This window comes from Aspergillus welwitschiae (assembly GCF_003344945.1).
Source record: "Aspergillus welwitschiae strain CBS 139.54b unplaced genomic scaffold BDQ94scaffold_59, whole genome shotgun sequence".
Taxonomy (NCBI): Eukaryota; Fungi; Ascomycota; class Eurotiomycetes; order Eurotiales; family Aspergillaceae; genus Aspergillus; species Aspergillus welwitschiae.
In genome coordinates, this window is record NW_020798753.1 from 44510 (window position 1) to 58058 (window position 13549).

At 49.0% G+C, this 13549-nt stretch overlaps 6 protein-coding genes and 1 non-coding gene across 7 annotated transcripts; 4 read left to right on the top strand and 3 right to left on the bottom strand.

Annotated features, from left to right (window-relative positions):
• Positions 1-1207: 1207 nt before the first annotated feature.
• Positions 1208-2823, bottom strand: BDQ94DRAFT_184598 (putative cytochrome b5 reductase; the record flags this gene model as incomplete). The annotated part of the gene is made up of 2 exons (XM_026774680.1): positions 2563-2823; positions 1208-2511 (listed from the first exon to the last, which is right to left on the bottom strand). Exons 1-2 carry the CDS (start codon positions 2690-2692, stop codon positions 1208-1210), a joined length of 1434 nt encoding a protein of 477 aa, XP_026620475.1. The 5' UTR covers positions 2693-2823.
• Positions 2824-3414: 591 nt separating this feature from the next.
• On the top strand, positions 3415-5211 carry BDQ94DRAFT_184600 (cytochrome P450; the record flags this gene model as incomplete). The annotated part of the gene is made up of 3 exons (XM_026774681.1): positions 3415-3547; positions 3613-4449; positions 4502-5211. The coding sequence occupies 3 exons, from the start codon at positions 3415-3417 to the stop codon at positions 5209-5211; spliced, it is 1680 nt and encodes a 559-aa protein (XP_026620476.1).
• A 227-nt stretch (positions 5212-5438) lies between these two features.
• BDQ94DRAFT_t257 lies at positions 5439-5528 on the bottom strand. The gene has a single exon. It is a non-coding gene; the product is annotated as a tRNA-Asp (tRNA).
• A 1415-nt stretch (positions 5529-6943) lies between these two features.
• On the bottom strand, positions 6944-7280 carry BDQ94DRAFT_175617 (uncharacterized protein; the record flags this gene model as incomplete). The annotated part of the gene is made up of 2 exons (XM_026772533.1): positions 6944-7170; positions 7244-7280. The coding sequence occupies 2 exons, from the start codon at positions 7278-7280 to the stop codon at positions 6944-6946; spliced, it is 264 nt and encodes an 87-aa protein (XP_026620477.1).
• A 527-nt stretch (positions 7281-7807) lies between these two features.
• BDQ94DRAFT_153887 (putative MFS transporter) lies at positions 7808-10241 on the top strand. Its single transcript, XM_026768202.1, has 5 exons — positions 7808-8294; positions 8386-8874; positions 8960-9101; positions 9156-9765; positions 9923-10241. Exons 1-4 carry the CDS (start codon positions 7879-7881, stop codon positions 9543-9545), a joined length of 1437 nt encoding a protein of 478 aa, XP_026620478.1. The 5' UTR covers positions 7808-7878; the 3' UTR covers positions 9546-9765; positions 9923-10241.
• Positions 9790-10241, top strand: BDQ94DRAFT_153890 (uncharacterized protein). The gene has a single exon (XM_026768203.1). The coding sequence runs from the start codon at positions 9942-9944 to the stop codon at positions 10116-10118; it is 177 nt and encodes a 58-aa protein (XP_026620479.1). The 5' UTR covers positions 9790-9941; the 3' UTR covers positions 10119-10241.
• Positions 10242-11106: 865 nt separating this feature from the next.
• Positions 11107-13152, top strand: BDQ94DRAFT_184601 (uncharacterized protein; the record flags this gene model as incomplete). The annotated part of the gene is made up of 6 exons (XM_026774682.1): positions 11107-11453; positions 11530-11791; positions 11852-12250; positions 12344-12664; positions 12720-12949; positions 13001-13152. 6 exons carry the CDS (start codon positions 11107-11109, stop codon positions 13089-13091), a joined length of 1650 nt encoding a protein of 549 aa, XP_026620480.1. The 3' UTR covers positions 13092-13152.
• Between the last annotated feature and the right edge of the window lie 397 nt (positions 13153-13549).

Consider the following 13549-nt stretch of genomic DNA (forward strand, 5'->3'; position numbering starts at 1 on the left):
TCGAGAGTTTAATGAGCGTGGAATCTTTCCAATTACTTGGCCAGCGTTCTCACCAGATCTCAATCCAATCGAAGCTGTTTGGAATTGATTGAAAGACTGGATCGATCAATACTTCCTCCAGTATGAACAGTTATCATATGATCGTTTACGTGAGGTTATACGAGCTGCATGGGATGCTTTACCAGAGGCATTCTTAGAGAAATTAATTGATAGCATGCCTGCAAGGTGCCAGGCAGTGATCAGCGCGGAAGCTGGCCATACAAAGTATTAATAATCATATAATAAACGGCAGAATTGAAAGGATTCGGATCCCTGCAGAGCTCCACCATACTAACAAAACCACCAGGGTCAACCAGAGTAGTTTCATTTCCCCGTTCCATAAAACTCCACGATTTGATTGCGTGTTATGCCTTGAGAACCGTTCAGAACAGCGACCGATTCAAAAATTCTCCGTTGACGGGTCTTTCCTGGAATAGAAATCTATTCCGGTCTCAGGAAGTGGTGGTGGGTGTCTGCTTTATTAGAGTCTGCTTAGAAGTGTTACCTCACTGCTGGCATTTTCTGCTGGGAAGATTGGGGCAATTATGAACCAGAGGAAAATTACTTATGCAACAACAATTGAAACAGCGGTGATTGGAACAGAAATTATGAAGCAAAGACGAAGATCACTAAACAAACTAAGCCACACACAGTAGGGCAGAGCAAAGGTAGGCCGAGGTACAATGCGAGAGAAGCAATTCTAGAAAGTCGCAGCCAAGTTTGAAGGTGGAGCGCCAAAAGTCAGGATGGAGCCACCAGTCCCGGTTAGGCAGGTATGGCCTAGTTGCCTCCACTGCGGCCTGCCTTTTTCTGGCAAGACGACTCCATCGCGATGCTCCATTTTCTCTCAACCGCGCACAATGGCACATAACGGCTCACAATGTGACACCACATTCACCCGGACTTGGTCCGTTAGTTATCTTAGGACTTGAATCAGCAGACCCTCTTGACCCTTGTCAGAAGTCGTAACCCTATCCAATAACCGTTCTTATTAGCCCCTCTGATTTGCCAGCCAGTCGGGCCTCGTCTGTGCTGTGCATCGTCCCCACCTATGCGGTTCGAATTTCTATGAGGTTATTTACCTACACTTGGGACAATTTAGTCAAACAAAAGAAAAGAAAAACGAAGTGTGAAGGATTATCTGGGGCTAATATTAAATTTATAAAATCTAGAAACAAAAGATCTGGTCGCTCATCTTCGAGATCGTTCCTGACGTCTGGAATCCAATTACGCCCAAGGTCTTTTTGCACGCATTCACCATGCCTGGGGGTCCACAGAGCATAATCTTAGTCTCTGCTGATGGGTCTGGCAATCGTTCACGGAGGACAGCTTCGTTCACGTAGCCCGACCCATACATCCACCCCTCGGGGGCCGTATCCAGCATGTACCAGAGTTTGAAGTTCTTGGGATACTTGCGAGCAAAATCTTCCAGCTCCTCGCGTAGCAGGATGTCTCTCTCGCTCCGGTTAGCATAGATCAGACTGATCTCGGTCGTGTCACGCTCGTCCTCGCAAATGGCCCGAATGAGTTGATACATGGGGGTGATGCCTGTTCCGCCAGCTACCATTCCAATCTTGGCACAAAGCCCTCGGCCGTATCGCATCGCTCCCTTGGGTCCCCTGAACTCCACCTCGTCCCCAACAGTCAGGTTGGCAAGGTATTTACCGCTCAGTAGACCGTCAGGATAACACTTGACGACCAGTTCGAGTCGGCCCAGGTCCAAGTTGTTGGAAACAGGGGTGTAGGATCGGCTCACGGTGTTCCCATCAATATTAGCGCGGATGGCAACATGCTGCCCAATGGGAAGTCCAATCACCCCTTTCGTATCAGGCAAAGCGAATACAAATCGGTACACATTGGGCGACAACAGATCCTTCTGAACTAAAGGTAGACGTTGGTATTCCTTCGAGTCGAGGAAGCCCTTAGCCATATGAGGGTCTGCCCGGACCACTTTTCGGGCCTTGATGTGCGGAGGATAGCGCATAAACCCATGATCGATCTTCATCATTTTGGCCGCTTGGCGCGCCACTACGCTGCTAATCGCGCAGGAGAAAAGCGTAGCTGCGAGGAATCCATTGGCGAATCCACCGCCTGGTAGTCTGTATCCACTGAATTCTTGTGGTATGGCGCTTCCGAGGACTCTTCTCATATTCAAAACGCCAGGATCTTTCCGATTCAGAACGTAGAGCAGTGCTGTTACCGCTCCTAAAGCCCCAGTGACTGCTAGGCGTGATATATTGGTTGCTGGCTTTTCAGTCTTCTCTGGCTTCTGGGAAATCACACGGACGGCCTTTGGAGGAACATATTTTTTAGCGTCCTTGAGGATACCGATCAAGTACTCCTGCAAGATCTCCCTGGAGTCTTCGGAATGGCCGACATCCTCGAAAGCTGTGGTGGCGTCAGAGCCTGCAGTCTCTAGGAGAACATCCACGCCTCCTGGATGATCCTGCAGGTACTCAGTGATGTCAAAAACTATGGGAGCAGTTCAGTATCCCGTCATTTGGACGTCTGGAAATCCCTTACCTTGCCCGTGGACAGCAATCCAGATGTCATCCTTGCGATTATGCTTGGCAATATCGGCCAAAGTATACTCGGTAAGCTGGGAATCAGCTCCCATCGAGGCTGTAGACTCTAAAGGCACAGATTGGGCCATTATTGGTTAAAGGGGATCTGGTGAGATGGTAAAGGATAATTGTACTCCTGAGAAGGAATAAAACGAACCAGGGCTCCGGCATTATAACTGCCCATTTTTTTCACACCGAGGTATAACGGTGATATGCGCCTAATGAAGCGCGACATAATTATCAACCAGATACCCACATTGCATTGGTAAAAGTCTCGCAACGCTTGGCTCGGCCGGCATCCTTACATCGGAGATTGGCCACGTCTGACGCTTAACGGCCCGACTGGAAGGTCGGCACGGCGTAGCCGACGATTCTACCAACCTCTTGGCTTGAGCCTGCGATAGCATTCCCCTTTTTCTGGCAGAAACTCCGTAGCCAGTGGGTCTTGGGGGGGCGATCGTTGTCTTCTCTGTTGTTAGTTCGAGTTTTCGGTGACGGCGACTCACGAAACAACCGAGGCAGGCGCCGAGGCCTTCAACGTCTATGCGCATAATTGTCTCTGGAATGAACGCTACTCGTGCACTATCGCTGAAACCAGAAACCATTCCTCTTCTTGCTATGTGGATAGTGAAAACCATGACTGGTCAATGTGGGTTCATTGTCAGTCTGGGTCGTTCGCCCTGATTTGTCTGTCGCATCGAGGTGGTCTTATTAGAGATAGTACGTACTATCTATAAAGCTCTACGATGACCCTGAGCAGGCAGAGTGTCCCCATCCGCCCATCGAGAGATTTTCAACCACCACTCTAATCATGTCCGCAAAGCTTTTCCATCTCCTGGGTGAGCCCGTTGCGACTGCTCGAGAGGTTGAAGTGGACTCATCGCTAGACTATGATGGGCTTAGAAACCTAATCGCTGCGCATTTTGCGATAGTCGACCCCAATGGTACCAAGCCCCCTATCCCTCAATCGTATGAACTTTGAGAATCTCCTCCAAGCTGACTTCTCTAGGCATCGGCTTTCAGTCTGAAGACGCCGTCTTCACCAGTGTGGCCGAGATCATCGCTTCTGAAACCCCAATTAGTATCGCCATTGATGGGAAACCTGTGAGAGAGGTCCCGGGACCAAAGGGGCTTCCGATTATTGGAAACTTTTTCGAGATCTACCCTGATCACTTGGGTAATCACCAGCGCTTGTTTGAGCAGTACGGGCCTCTCTTCAAGACCACCAACTACGGCCGCACCGTATACCACACGAACGATCCAGAACTCAGTGCGATCGTCTTCTCTGAAAGTGATTTCTTTACTAAGAAAATCAACGAATCCCACCCGCTTCATGCAATCAAGAATAAGGAAGCGGGCGTGTTCCTCGGCGACACCGACACGCCTGAATGGAGAACTGCCCATAAATTTCTCCCTCCCGCGTTCGGTCCGAAGGCTGTCCGCCATTATGCGCCAGTTATGCAGCAAACGGTAGAAGATGCCTTCAAAGTGTTTGATGTCTTTGACGAGCAAGGCGAAGCGTGGAATGTCTATCAATACATGTTGAAGCTTGGCTCTCAGGCGGTTGGAAAGCTAGTCTTAGGCATCGACTTCCAACACTTCGCCAACATGAATGCGCCCCCGCATGAGTTGATTCTTCTGATTGCCGAGTCACTTGAACTGAACAAAAAGATCACTGCCAGAGGTGATTGGTATGCCAAGCTGCCCTTCGGGGACCCTAAACGCCTTCAACAAATCCGTGGTCGGGTCTGGAACATTGTCGACGAGTCCATTCAGAATGCTAGTCGTGGTGGCGTTGAGGATCTCCCACTTCAGGATGCCGCCCTCAAAGCCCATAACATGATTGGTATGTTAAGCCAGGGTTATCACCTTTCAAACAGCCGCTAACTGCCGAACAGACTACGCCATCCGGGCGACGGATAACAAAGGCGAAAAGTTGCCCAAAACGAGCTTAATCCAAGCTCTAGTTGTGGCAACTGGAGCGGGCTTCACCACCACCAGCTCGCTGCTGTCATGGCTAATTTACAGCCTTGTCAACTACCCTGGTGTGCAGGATAGGCTCTTGCAAGAGCTCGTAGATAACGGCATCGACGCCGATACGCAGATCACTGCCGACTTGACCGACCGTCTTACATTCATGGACAAGTTCATCAAAGAAACTCAGCGCCGACACAACCCGTCCTACCAACCCGCGCGCACAGCCAAGGTGGATATGATCCTGCCTGGCGGCTACAAACTGCCTGAAGACTCGGTCGTCATCGGCGCACTTCATCACCTTCATAACAATCCCGAGGTCTGGGACAACCCGACGCGTTTCAACCCTGACCGATGGGATACTGAAGAGGTCAAGAACCGACACAAATCTTCCTACATTCCCTTTGCAGCCGGTCCTCGCATGTGCATCGGCTTCAACTTTGCTCTGCAAGAAGTTAAGGTGTTTCTGCCCAAATTGGTGTACCGGTACAGGTTCACAAAGGAGACAGATGGCCCGATTGAGTACGATCCTATGTTCCAGCTGATCAGGCCGAATAACCTGTATGTCCGTGCTGAACGGCGCGTCAAGTGGCCGCCGAAGACGGAATCTCCTCTGCCGACGGCGTCGCTATGAGCAGAGTCTCAGTGAGGGATGAGAGTTTCCGCCTTTGTCGAGAGTGTTTTGATGTGCATTGTTCCTGTAAATAGATCAGCGTTGATATTGTCCCCATATCATGATAGACCATTCTTTTACTCCCCTTTTCCACCGTTGTACTCTTGCAGAATGAAGTCAACCAAGACGATTAATTTAATGCCCCGATAGAGCTGGTTGATACATCAAGGAAAAATTCAAAAAGACATCTCCCCGACTGGGAGTCGAACCCAGGTCTCCCGCGCTTGTTCCCAGTAGGGATTGACAAGCGGAAATCATGACCGTTAGACCATCGAGGATGTTATATACTAAGAAATATATCATATTGTTGTAAAAAGCAAAATAGTAAGCGCAAAATAACATCTCGGGTCGGTTAGTTTTTTGTCTATCGGTTCGCTTAACTTTCCCTCACAACTTGGGATTACTATTACTGTCGTGAACTGAGTAATCCACCAAGAAATCACAAGTTTAAGAACCGGTAGAGCTATTCTAGTTTGATATTAGAAAGTAGTTCAACTACTACCATTCCGTATGTGCGTTTTTCCATGGTGTTTAGATGGATAAAGTGTGGAAAGGCTGAATGCTAATCTACCGTAAGGCTGAGTGTCTGTCAGCCCTATTTGTGGGCCACTCTCGGTAGCTATTACTCAGCTGCTTTTGTATTTATAGTTTGATGTCAGCCGGATAGTCCGCGGTAGGCTGGGTTGTCGAGCACAAGGGAATAATTGATAAATGCGCATTGAGGGTCTGGTCTTAGCATCGGGCGTTTCTGGTTGCAGTTCGGCATAGAAGAGACTATTCTGGGGAAGCTACAACCGGTGAGCTACGACCGCAATTGTAGGAGATGGCCGGACTGGGAGGGTCGTTGTGTAATTAGTCGTAGAAAGTGTGTCGGGTACCGGGGATGATAAGGTTTATAATGAAGACGGAGTATGAGAGCAAATCAGAAGGAGAATAATATAGGAAGAGGAGGAAGGGTTGGGACAGGCCATGCCATGTTGACCGAAAAGACATAACTAATATTCAACATGATTTAATGTTGAGACATCTACTGTAGTCGGGCACCACCTGAATCTCCACCACCTCCTCTACCTTCATGCGTCTCTGACCACCACCTCTTACACTATCAGCCAACAATCATCTTAAGACCTAGATCATATTCAATCCTTCGTTTGAAGAAGGCATGAGCCCGGCTTTTGTGCCATAAAGCTATATATACTCTAAGAAATTGCGGTTAAAGATCAAACAACCACTGGAATACCTGTGGTAAGTAAAAATATATTAAGTCTATAGCTACTGAAATACTGGTAATCTGCAGGAGCGCGTTTCTAGTTTCATCTTATTTCATGACTTATCACTATCTCCAAAAAGCTCGAAGACGTCTCTTGGAGATCCATACAATGACTCGACGTTTGACAAAATGCGAATGCTGCAAAGTTTTACTCTTACGTAGTGATTACCAGACCCTTCATCATCAAAAGTAGCATTAAACGACCCCTTCCCTTCATTCACTTCACCACTCCCTCACTCTTACTTCCTTTAACACACGTGCCCACACAGAGTCTCTCATTATCTTGTCCATCCTTTCTCTCATCTCGTCCCATCTTCTGTTTCAAAAAGAAAAAAAAAAAAAAAGCTCACGCCTCCAGTTCACGTCCTCGGGCTCTTTTTTCACGCTACTCGCTTGTCTCTTGCTTTATGCGGCCTTTGTAGTCTAGGGAGAGGCTTTTTTATGAGCCACTTTCGCCTCCTTCTTTGCCTTCTGCTGAATCTTCTTCTTATAAGAGGCGAGATTTCTTTCGATAGGCACGTCAGAACCAGGTTTTTCACCTATAGCCGTTTCCGACGCCTTGGGAAGCTTTCTTCCATTGAGCGCCAGAGGTACATCATTGTCCGTTTCGGGGTCCTCGTGCTTCACGGAAGCGCAGCGTCGCTTTTGCTCTGTTGACTGGTCAGCTGCTCGAACGAACAGCGACAGCAATAGCGTCGCAAGAGTAGGGGGGGACAAAGGAACCGGCTTGGAGGTACTCGGCGTACCAAGGGTTGATCATCCTTCTACGCCTCCTCGATTATTGTTAACCATGCAGATTATATTGCTTCCTGAAGAATACTGGCTCGGCCAGACAATCGAGGTCTCCTCACCTCTCTCGACTTGGAAACTCATCGAAAAGGTTGTGGAGAAAGCCTTTGTCTGCAGCCGAAGAGATGTGAAAGAGCTGGGCCGGCTGTCTTGCGCCCGCGCTGATTTCGAGTGTTGCAATGCAAGTAATCCTTACGAGCAAGCTCTGATAGAAGTTTCCTTCAGAGCACCATTACTGCGATAGCTAGGAAGGGCAAGATTTTGTTTGTAATGGAGGGAAAACCTGACTGCAGGTCCAATTGAAGGTGTTGGCGCCAGTCAATTGATTGATGATTTCTGGATGGGACCCTGGATGGGTGCCTGGCTGCCTGGAGGAGACGATCTTTTAGAACTTCAATCCCGCCTTTCCGTCCCTCCATCTCTTCTATTTCTACTCTCTTCCTTCCCCTCTTCGTTCTCTCTCTTTTTTTTTTTTTTTTTTTTTTTTTTCCTTCTTCACCTCTTTCTCTTCTTGTCCATATTCACAATTGAGGGTTCGATTGTCGGTTCAACTCGAGCGCATCCTTAGCATGTCGGCCCCGTCCGATCCATCTGCCTCCGCTTCTTCGCGAGGGACGCGTGTGCATCACCGCATCCTCGCTGAACTTGGCCTGATTTCAGTCTGGCAATCCCCTCGCGATGTCAAACTTCTCTGCGCCCAGCGCTTTGTGCGTCTCTTCGCCTACGGTGGTTCGACTCTAATTCTGGCTGCCTATCTCTCAGCATTGGGTATCTCCGATGAACGCATCGGTCTTTTCATGACCTTGACCCTGGTGGGCGATGTCGCCATCAGCTTCCTCCTCACCCTGTTTGCCGACGCCATGGGTCGCAGGGCTGTCCTGGCCCTGGGTTCAGCCTTAATGGTCGGGAGTGGCATCCTCTTTGCTTCGGTCGGCAATTACTGGGTCCTTCTGGCGGCAGCCGTCTTTGGCGTCATAAGTCCGAGGTAAGTTCTCCGATCTCCGAGCGAAACATCCGACTATTTATAGTATCTCCGACATGTCTGGGCATACGCGCTTACAAACTCAATAAAACAGTGGAAACGAAATTGGCCCCTTCCGGGCTGTCGAAGAATCAACTTTGGCCCATCTGGCCCCCAATGACATCTTGAGCGATATCTTCGCATGGTACTCGCTCATTGGCAATGCGGGAACCGCTCTGGGCATGATGACTGGCGGATGGGCCATCAACCTGCTTCAGGTTATCTGGGGATGGCCCTATATTCCCGCCTGTAGAGTCATCTTCTTCGCCTATGCCGCTATTGGCGCGCTCAAGTTTCTCCTGTCTATTGGACTGAGCTCCGCTGTGGAGGCTGAGAAGAAGAAGCCTGCGCGACAGTCTACTAATGAGGGTGAAAGACAGCCTCTGCTGGGCGATCAAACGGGCAACGCCACCCCCCAAGAGCAGCAGCCTCAGAAGAAGAAATCGATTCTTTCTTTCCTCGGCGATTCCGAGGTCGTCTCCTTGTTTCTGCGACTTGCGATTCTGTTCGGATTGGACTCGTTCGCCTCTGGACTGGCGTCTCTGTATGTTTCCACCCAGAGGCTTGGCAACTCTTTCCAACTCGGCCCTAGAATCCGTATAGTTCGATGAAACTGACATGTCCCTTAGATCTTGGATGACATACTTTTTCAAGCGCAAGTTCTCCCTCCCTGAAGGGTCACTCGGATCCATCTTCTTCACTACCAGCCTTATCTCTGCGGCTTCCGTGCTGGTGGCCTCATCCATCGCCAAGCGCATTGGCAATGTTAAGGTCTGCTTTACCCCAAGGTATACATTCCTTCCTTACCCTTGCTGACCACTACAGACCATGGTCTTCACTCATCTTCCCTCCGCTATTTGCCTGGCACTCATCCCAGTTCCTTCGATTCTCCCGCTGGCGCTGACCTTTTTGATCCTCCGCGCCTGCTCTCAAACTATGGATGTGGCTCCTCGCTCCGCCTTTCTGGCTGCAGCGCTGCCGCCAGACCGTCGCACAGCTATCATGGGCTCTATCAACGTCGTCAAAACCTGCGCCCAGAGCCTTGGGCCTCTGTTGACCGGTATCTTGGCCGATCGAGGAGTCTTCGGGCTTTCGTTCACCATCGCGGGTATCCTGAAGGCCGTCTATGACATCGGCATGCTGCTCAGTTTTGCCGGAAAGGAAAAGCAGCAGCGGCGACCGGCACCAAGGAATGAAGATGAAGAGGCCGCCTAGACTCTAGACCGACTTGAACGAGCCAGCCATGGAGATGGACGCTAAAGACGCTGGGTAGAAGGAATCACGTACGCCCCGTTTGAAACAGCGGGGAACGCTACGCATACAAAAGGAACAAGCAGGTTGGAAACAAGAACATGGACAAGGAGCGGAGATGATGGTGACTCGCAGGCAGCTGTCTAAGCAGACGGCCAGTCAGCTGCGACACTCGTTTACACTTTTACTCTTAACGTAACTCCCGGCCGCGCCGGCCATCCCTAGCACACCGCCCTAGAACCATTGTACTACTCATTGCTAATTCAGAGCCTTTCATCAAAAGAGTGGTTGCATGTAGAAACGCGTTGGGCGGTGTACTGGGTGGCCGGTGCGGCCGGGAGTTACGTTAGTACCTTGTGTATGACTACGCTTTGCTTTGCTTTTATTGTATATCTGGTTGTGACTGGCTACGGCAGCGACTTCCTACTTCATGGCTTGCGTTGTTTCATGGGCTTACGCGAGTTTGAAGGATCTGACGGCGTTTCTGGGCCATATTCTTGCTTCAAACAGCGAAGCACCTGCAAGCATCTTACTTAGCGGGCTCGATCAGGTATAAGGATGTGAATTGAATTGGATTGGATTGAACCAAAAGAGTAAAACACAGAATATTAAAAACATATACAGCATCACGAATAAACAGATTTGATGCTTCTTTAAAGCCTTGATAGTAAATAGAATCCTGTCTTCTTGCTCCGCTGTATCTTTTATCCTTTTAGACTGTTTTGGTGGCATGTTTGTTAGTTGAGAATAGCTTCAGATAACAGTAAAGAATAGTTGTGGGAGATTATTCAGTGTCAGGATTTCTGACTCTGACTGAACTATTTTTCCAGCTCTGTTCTGACACTGTTGTACTCATTTCTGACCCCGTCGCAGCTGGGTGGCCCCGGCGCGGGCGGGAGTTACGTTATACTGCAGGCAAGCTAAGGTGGACGCTTAGACTGTCTACCCCCAAAAAACCCATCTTCGAAAGTTGTAGTACTATCTAAATGACATAGCCGACAAAAAGGGCATGGAACATGCTAATAACCCTATCATTAATTGTACAACTGAGGGGTATATGCATACATACATACATACCTTCTCCTCTCGGTGAATCCACAGATAGTCCAGAAAGATAGATAAATAGATAGATAGATAGATAGATGGAAAGATAGGACTGGGATCACTAAATGCCAGCTCGCTTGCAACCCCGCATTTCGGCCGATCCCAACCCGATTACTATTCGGTATAGAAAAGTCAGTCCATCCAGTCCGGCTAAAGACCCACGACAACAGCTTGCGATAAACCCGAACCCCACAGAGAGAGAGGGAGAGGGGGGAAAAGAACTCGCACCAATAATGGGCGCCGGCTGTATTGTCTTTCCCCCGCAAATGGAGAGCGATGATGTAGATACACAGATACTACTGGTTAGTGTGTGATGGATAAAAGGTAGATAAAAAGAACCGATTGCCCCTGTTCCCGCTGCTCGATTGGAGTTTGTGAAGAATTAGCTCAATCTTGTGTTTCGCCTGTTGTTTCTAGGAAAATGTCGCGGTATCTGAGAGCATTCGTGCTCGCTCTCGCCGGATCCACCCTGGTGGCATCAGCTAGTACCAGTACTAGCAATAGTAATAGCTGGTGCCAGACATCCTGGTCAACAGATACATGCCAGCTATTCACAGAGTCCATGGAATACCTTGATAGAATATACGATGCCTCCGCGGGCTACGTCTATGACCCGAGTGCTGCAACGGCGCTGCGTCACGATACGAGGACGTCTGTGTGGTATGCTGTGGGGTTGTTGGCTCGGGATCAGGGCGATGATGTAGCTCAGGCGATGACTATCATCCGAAACGTGATAGATGCGCAGTTCAAGGATACAAGTGATCAATGGTGGGTGGTTGACACATTGGAGAGGACATTCCCCCCTTTGATCAGTACTGACTCACCGGTCTATGCTCACTCACAGGTACGGTGATTACCAGCAGTTCCCCGAAGAACCTACAGTGGGAACCTCAGCTTACCCACCCATTATCTATGATACCTGGGATCCGAATTGGAGAGAGTTCATTGGGACGGCCTTCATCATTGCGCTTGAGGAGTTCCCACATCTGATCGATGCGGATATGACGCAACTGATGCATGCGTCGCTTTACAATGACACTGTTGGGGATAGTTATCGGGTCGGTGGGGTGGACGATGATAATCTATATCCGTCGTATACGAACCCGGTGCGTGAGGATTCAGACTCTTGGTACCACTAAGTGTGAGTTAACTGACTAGCTGCGCAGTCCTTAATGCGTGCCATCATCACAGGCTGGACGGGACGCAAGCTTGGAGATCAGAATATGACCAATTCGGGCGAGACATACGCAACGGAGATCATCCGGCTCTTCGATCGCGCAGATACGCTTTCGGAGTTTAACAGTGCTACTTATACGGGTGTTTCTCTGATCGCGCTAACTATGTGGGCTAAGTATGCTGCAGAAGACTCGGTCATGAAGGGGAAAGGAAAGGAGATGTTGCAGGATACTTGGGATACTATTGGGGAATTGTATCATGCTGGGTTGAAGAACCTTGCTGGTCCCTGGGATCGGGCTTATGGGTTTGATATGCAAAAGTACTTTGGTATCATGTCGGGGCATATTTGGTCGCTGGTGGGGAAAGAAACTTCTCCTGTTATTGATAAGGTGAGTAGAAGGGAGACGCTGCCGCCACACCAGCGTCTCCCGTAGGAGAATGATCGTTAGTGTTTTTCTGGTGCTAACAACTGATACATACAGGTGTATATGATGTCTCACAACTCCGACTTCTCCATCTCGCCTCTGATCGCTATCCTGTCGAACTTTCACAATTCGCTTGTCCCGTCAACGGCCATCCAAGCCCTGAAAACCTTCCCCGGTGAGCATATGGTCAACACATCCGCGTACTCTATTCCATATGACTCCTTCCCACGGCAGGTGGCTGCGTGGCTGAGTGAAGGCATTAGCATTGGAGCGGAGACCTTCAATGAGTCTGTTGTGGGTGGCCCAGCCATCAATCCATCGCAGTTTAACCCGGCTGTCATTCAGTGGGATACTGGGGCTGGAATAGGGTGGATAACAGTGAGTTGACCTAGGACACCGATGCTGATCCAAGGTCATGGCTAACATCTCACAGCTGTATGCGACGGAGGAGGCTCTCAACGCTGAAGTTGGACCCGGCTATCTGAACCTGACCTATCCGCGTGGGACGTCGGCGTCCCAGTTTCAGTTCCTGGTATCTCCTTTTGGTACTCAGAAGAATGTGGCCGGCTGGCAGGACATTGTCGGCCTGAATGTCACTGTGTCGGGGAATATGGACCCAACGACGCTGAACATCTCGTATAGCTTGAGCGACCAAGTCATTAAGTAGAGCCTCCAGCGCCCTGTTCAGTGACCATAAGCTAACCAGTTCCATAGTGATTTTAGGTTCTGGAATTTCACTTATTCCATGCCGGCAAATGGCACCGCGATTCCAAATGTTCTTCTGGAAGTGAAATTGCAAACATGATATCTATGCTGTAATCCTACTTGATAAAATTAACTACGCGGTACTCTATTTGTTCAAGAAACTCCAAATAGCGCTCAGAAATCGATTTTTTATGAAAAGGAATACCTTATATAATATATCTTATTATTAGATCAATGTGGAGCATTCTTCCAATCTTCTTCAGTGCAGGACATGGTACAGTGTTCTACTAAGGAAGAACTGGGATCTACGCGCTGTGCATAAAAAGTAGCTCTAAAAGAAGAAGCAATCAAAGCAGCAGCTAGTCTTTAAAGGAGATATTTTAACCCAGGAAGTAAGAGACAAAATACAGTAGCTAGAGGAGGCCCAGGTAGAGAAGACAGGATCTTAATCATCTACGTGTATATCTTCCTGCTGCAGTAAGTGCCATACAACCAATTGTCATAAGAGAAATTCAGTATTCGAAACTCTATTATAAGTAATAATATGCACGCGGACTT

Bases quoted from the DNA above. Each gene is read 5' to 3' on its own strand.
- BDQ94DRAFT_153887 (XM_026768202.1), top strand. From the start codon at position 7,879: ATGTCGGCCCCGTCCGATCCATCTGCCTCCGCTTCTTCGCGAGGGACG. The intron at 8,295-8,385 runs GTAAGTTCTCCG...TCAATAAAACAG, and splicing joins TTTGGCGTCATAAGTCCGAG to TGGAAACGAAATTGGCCCCT. The intron at 9,102-9,155 runs GTCTGCTTTACC...TGACCACTACAG, and splicing joins AGCGCATTGGCAATGTTAAG to ACCATGGTCTTCACTCATCT.
- BDQ94DRAFT_153890 (XM_026768203.1), top strand. From the start codon at position 9,942: ATGACTACGCTTTGCTTTGCTTTTATTGTATATCTGGTTGTGACTGGC.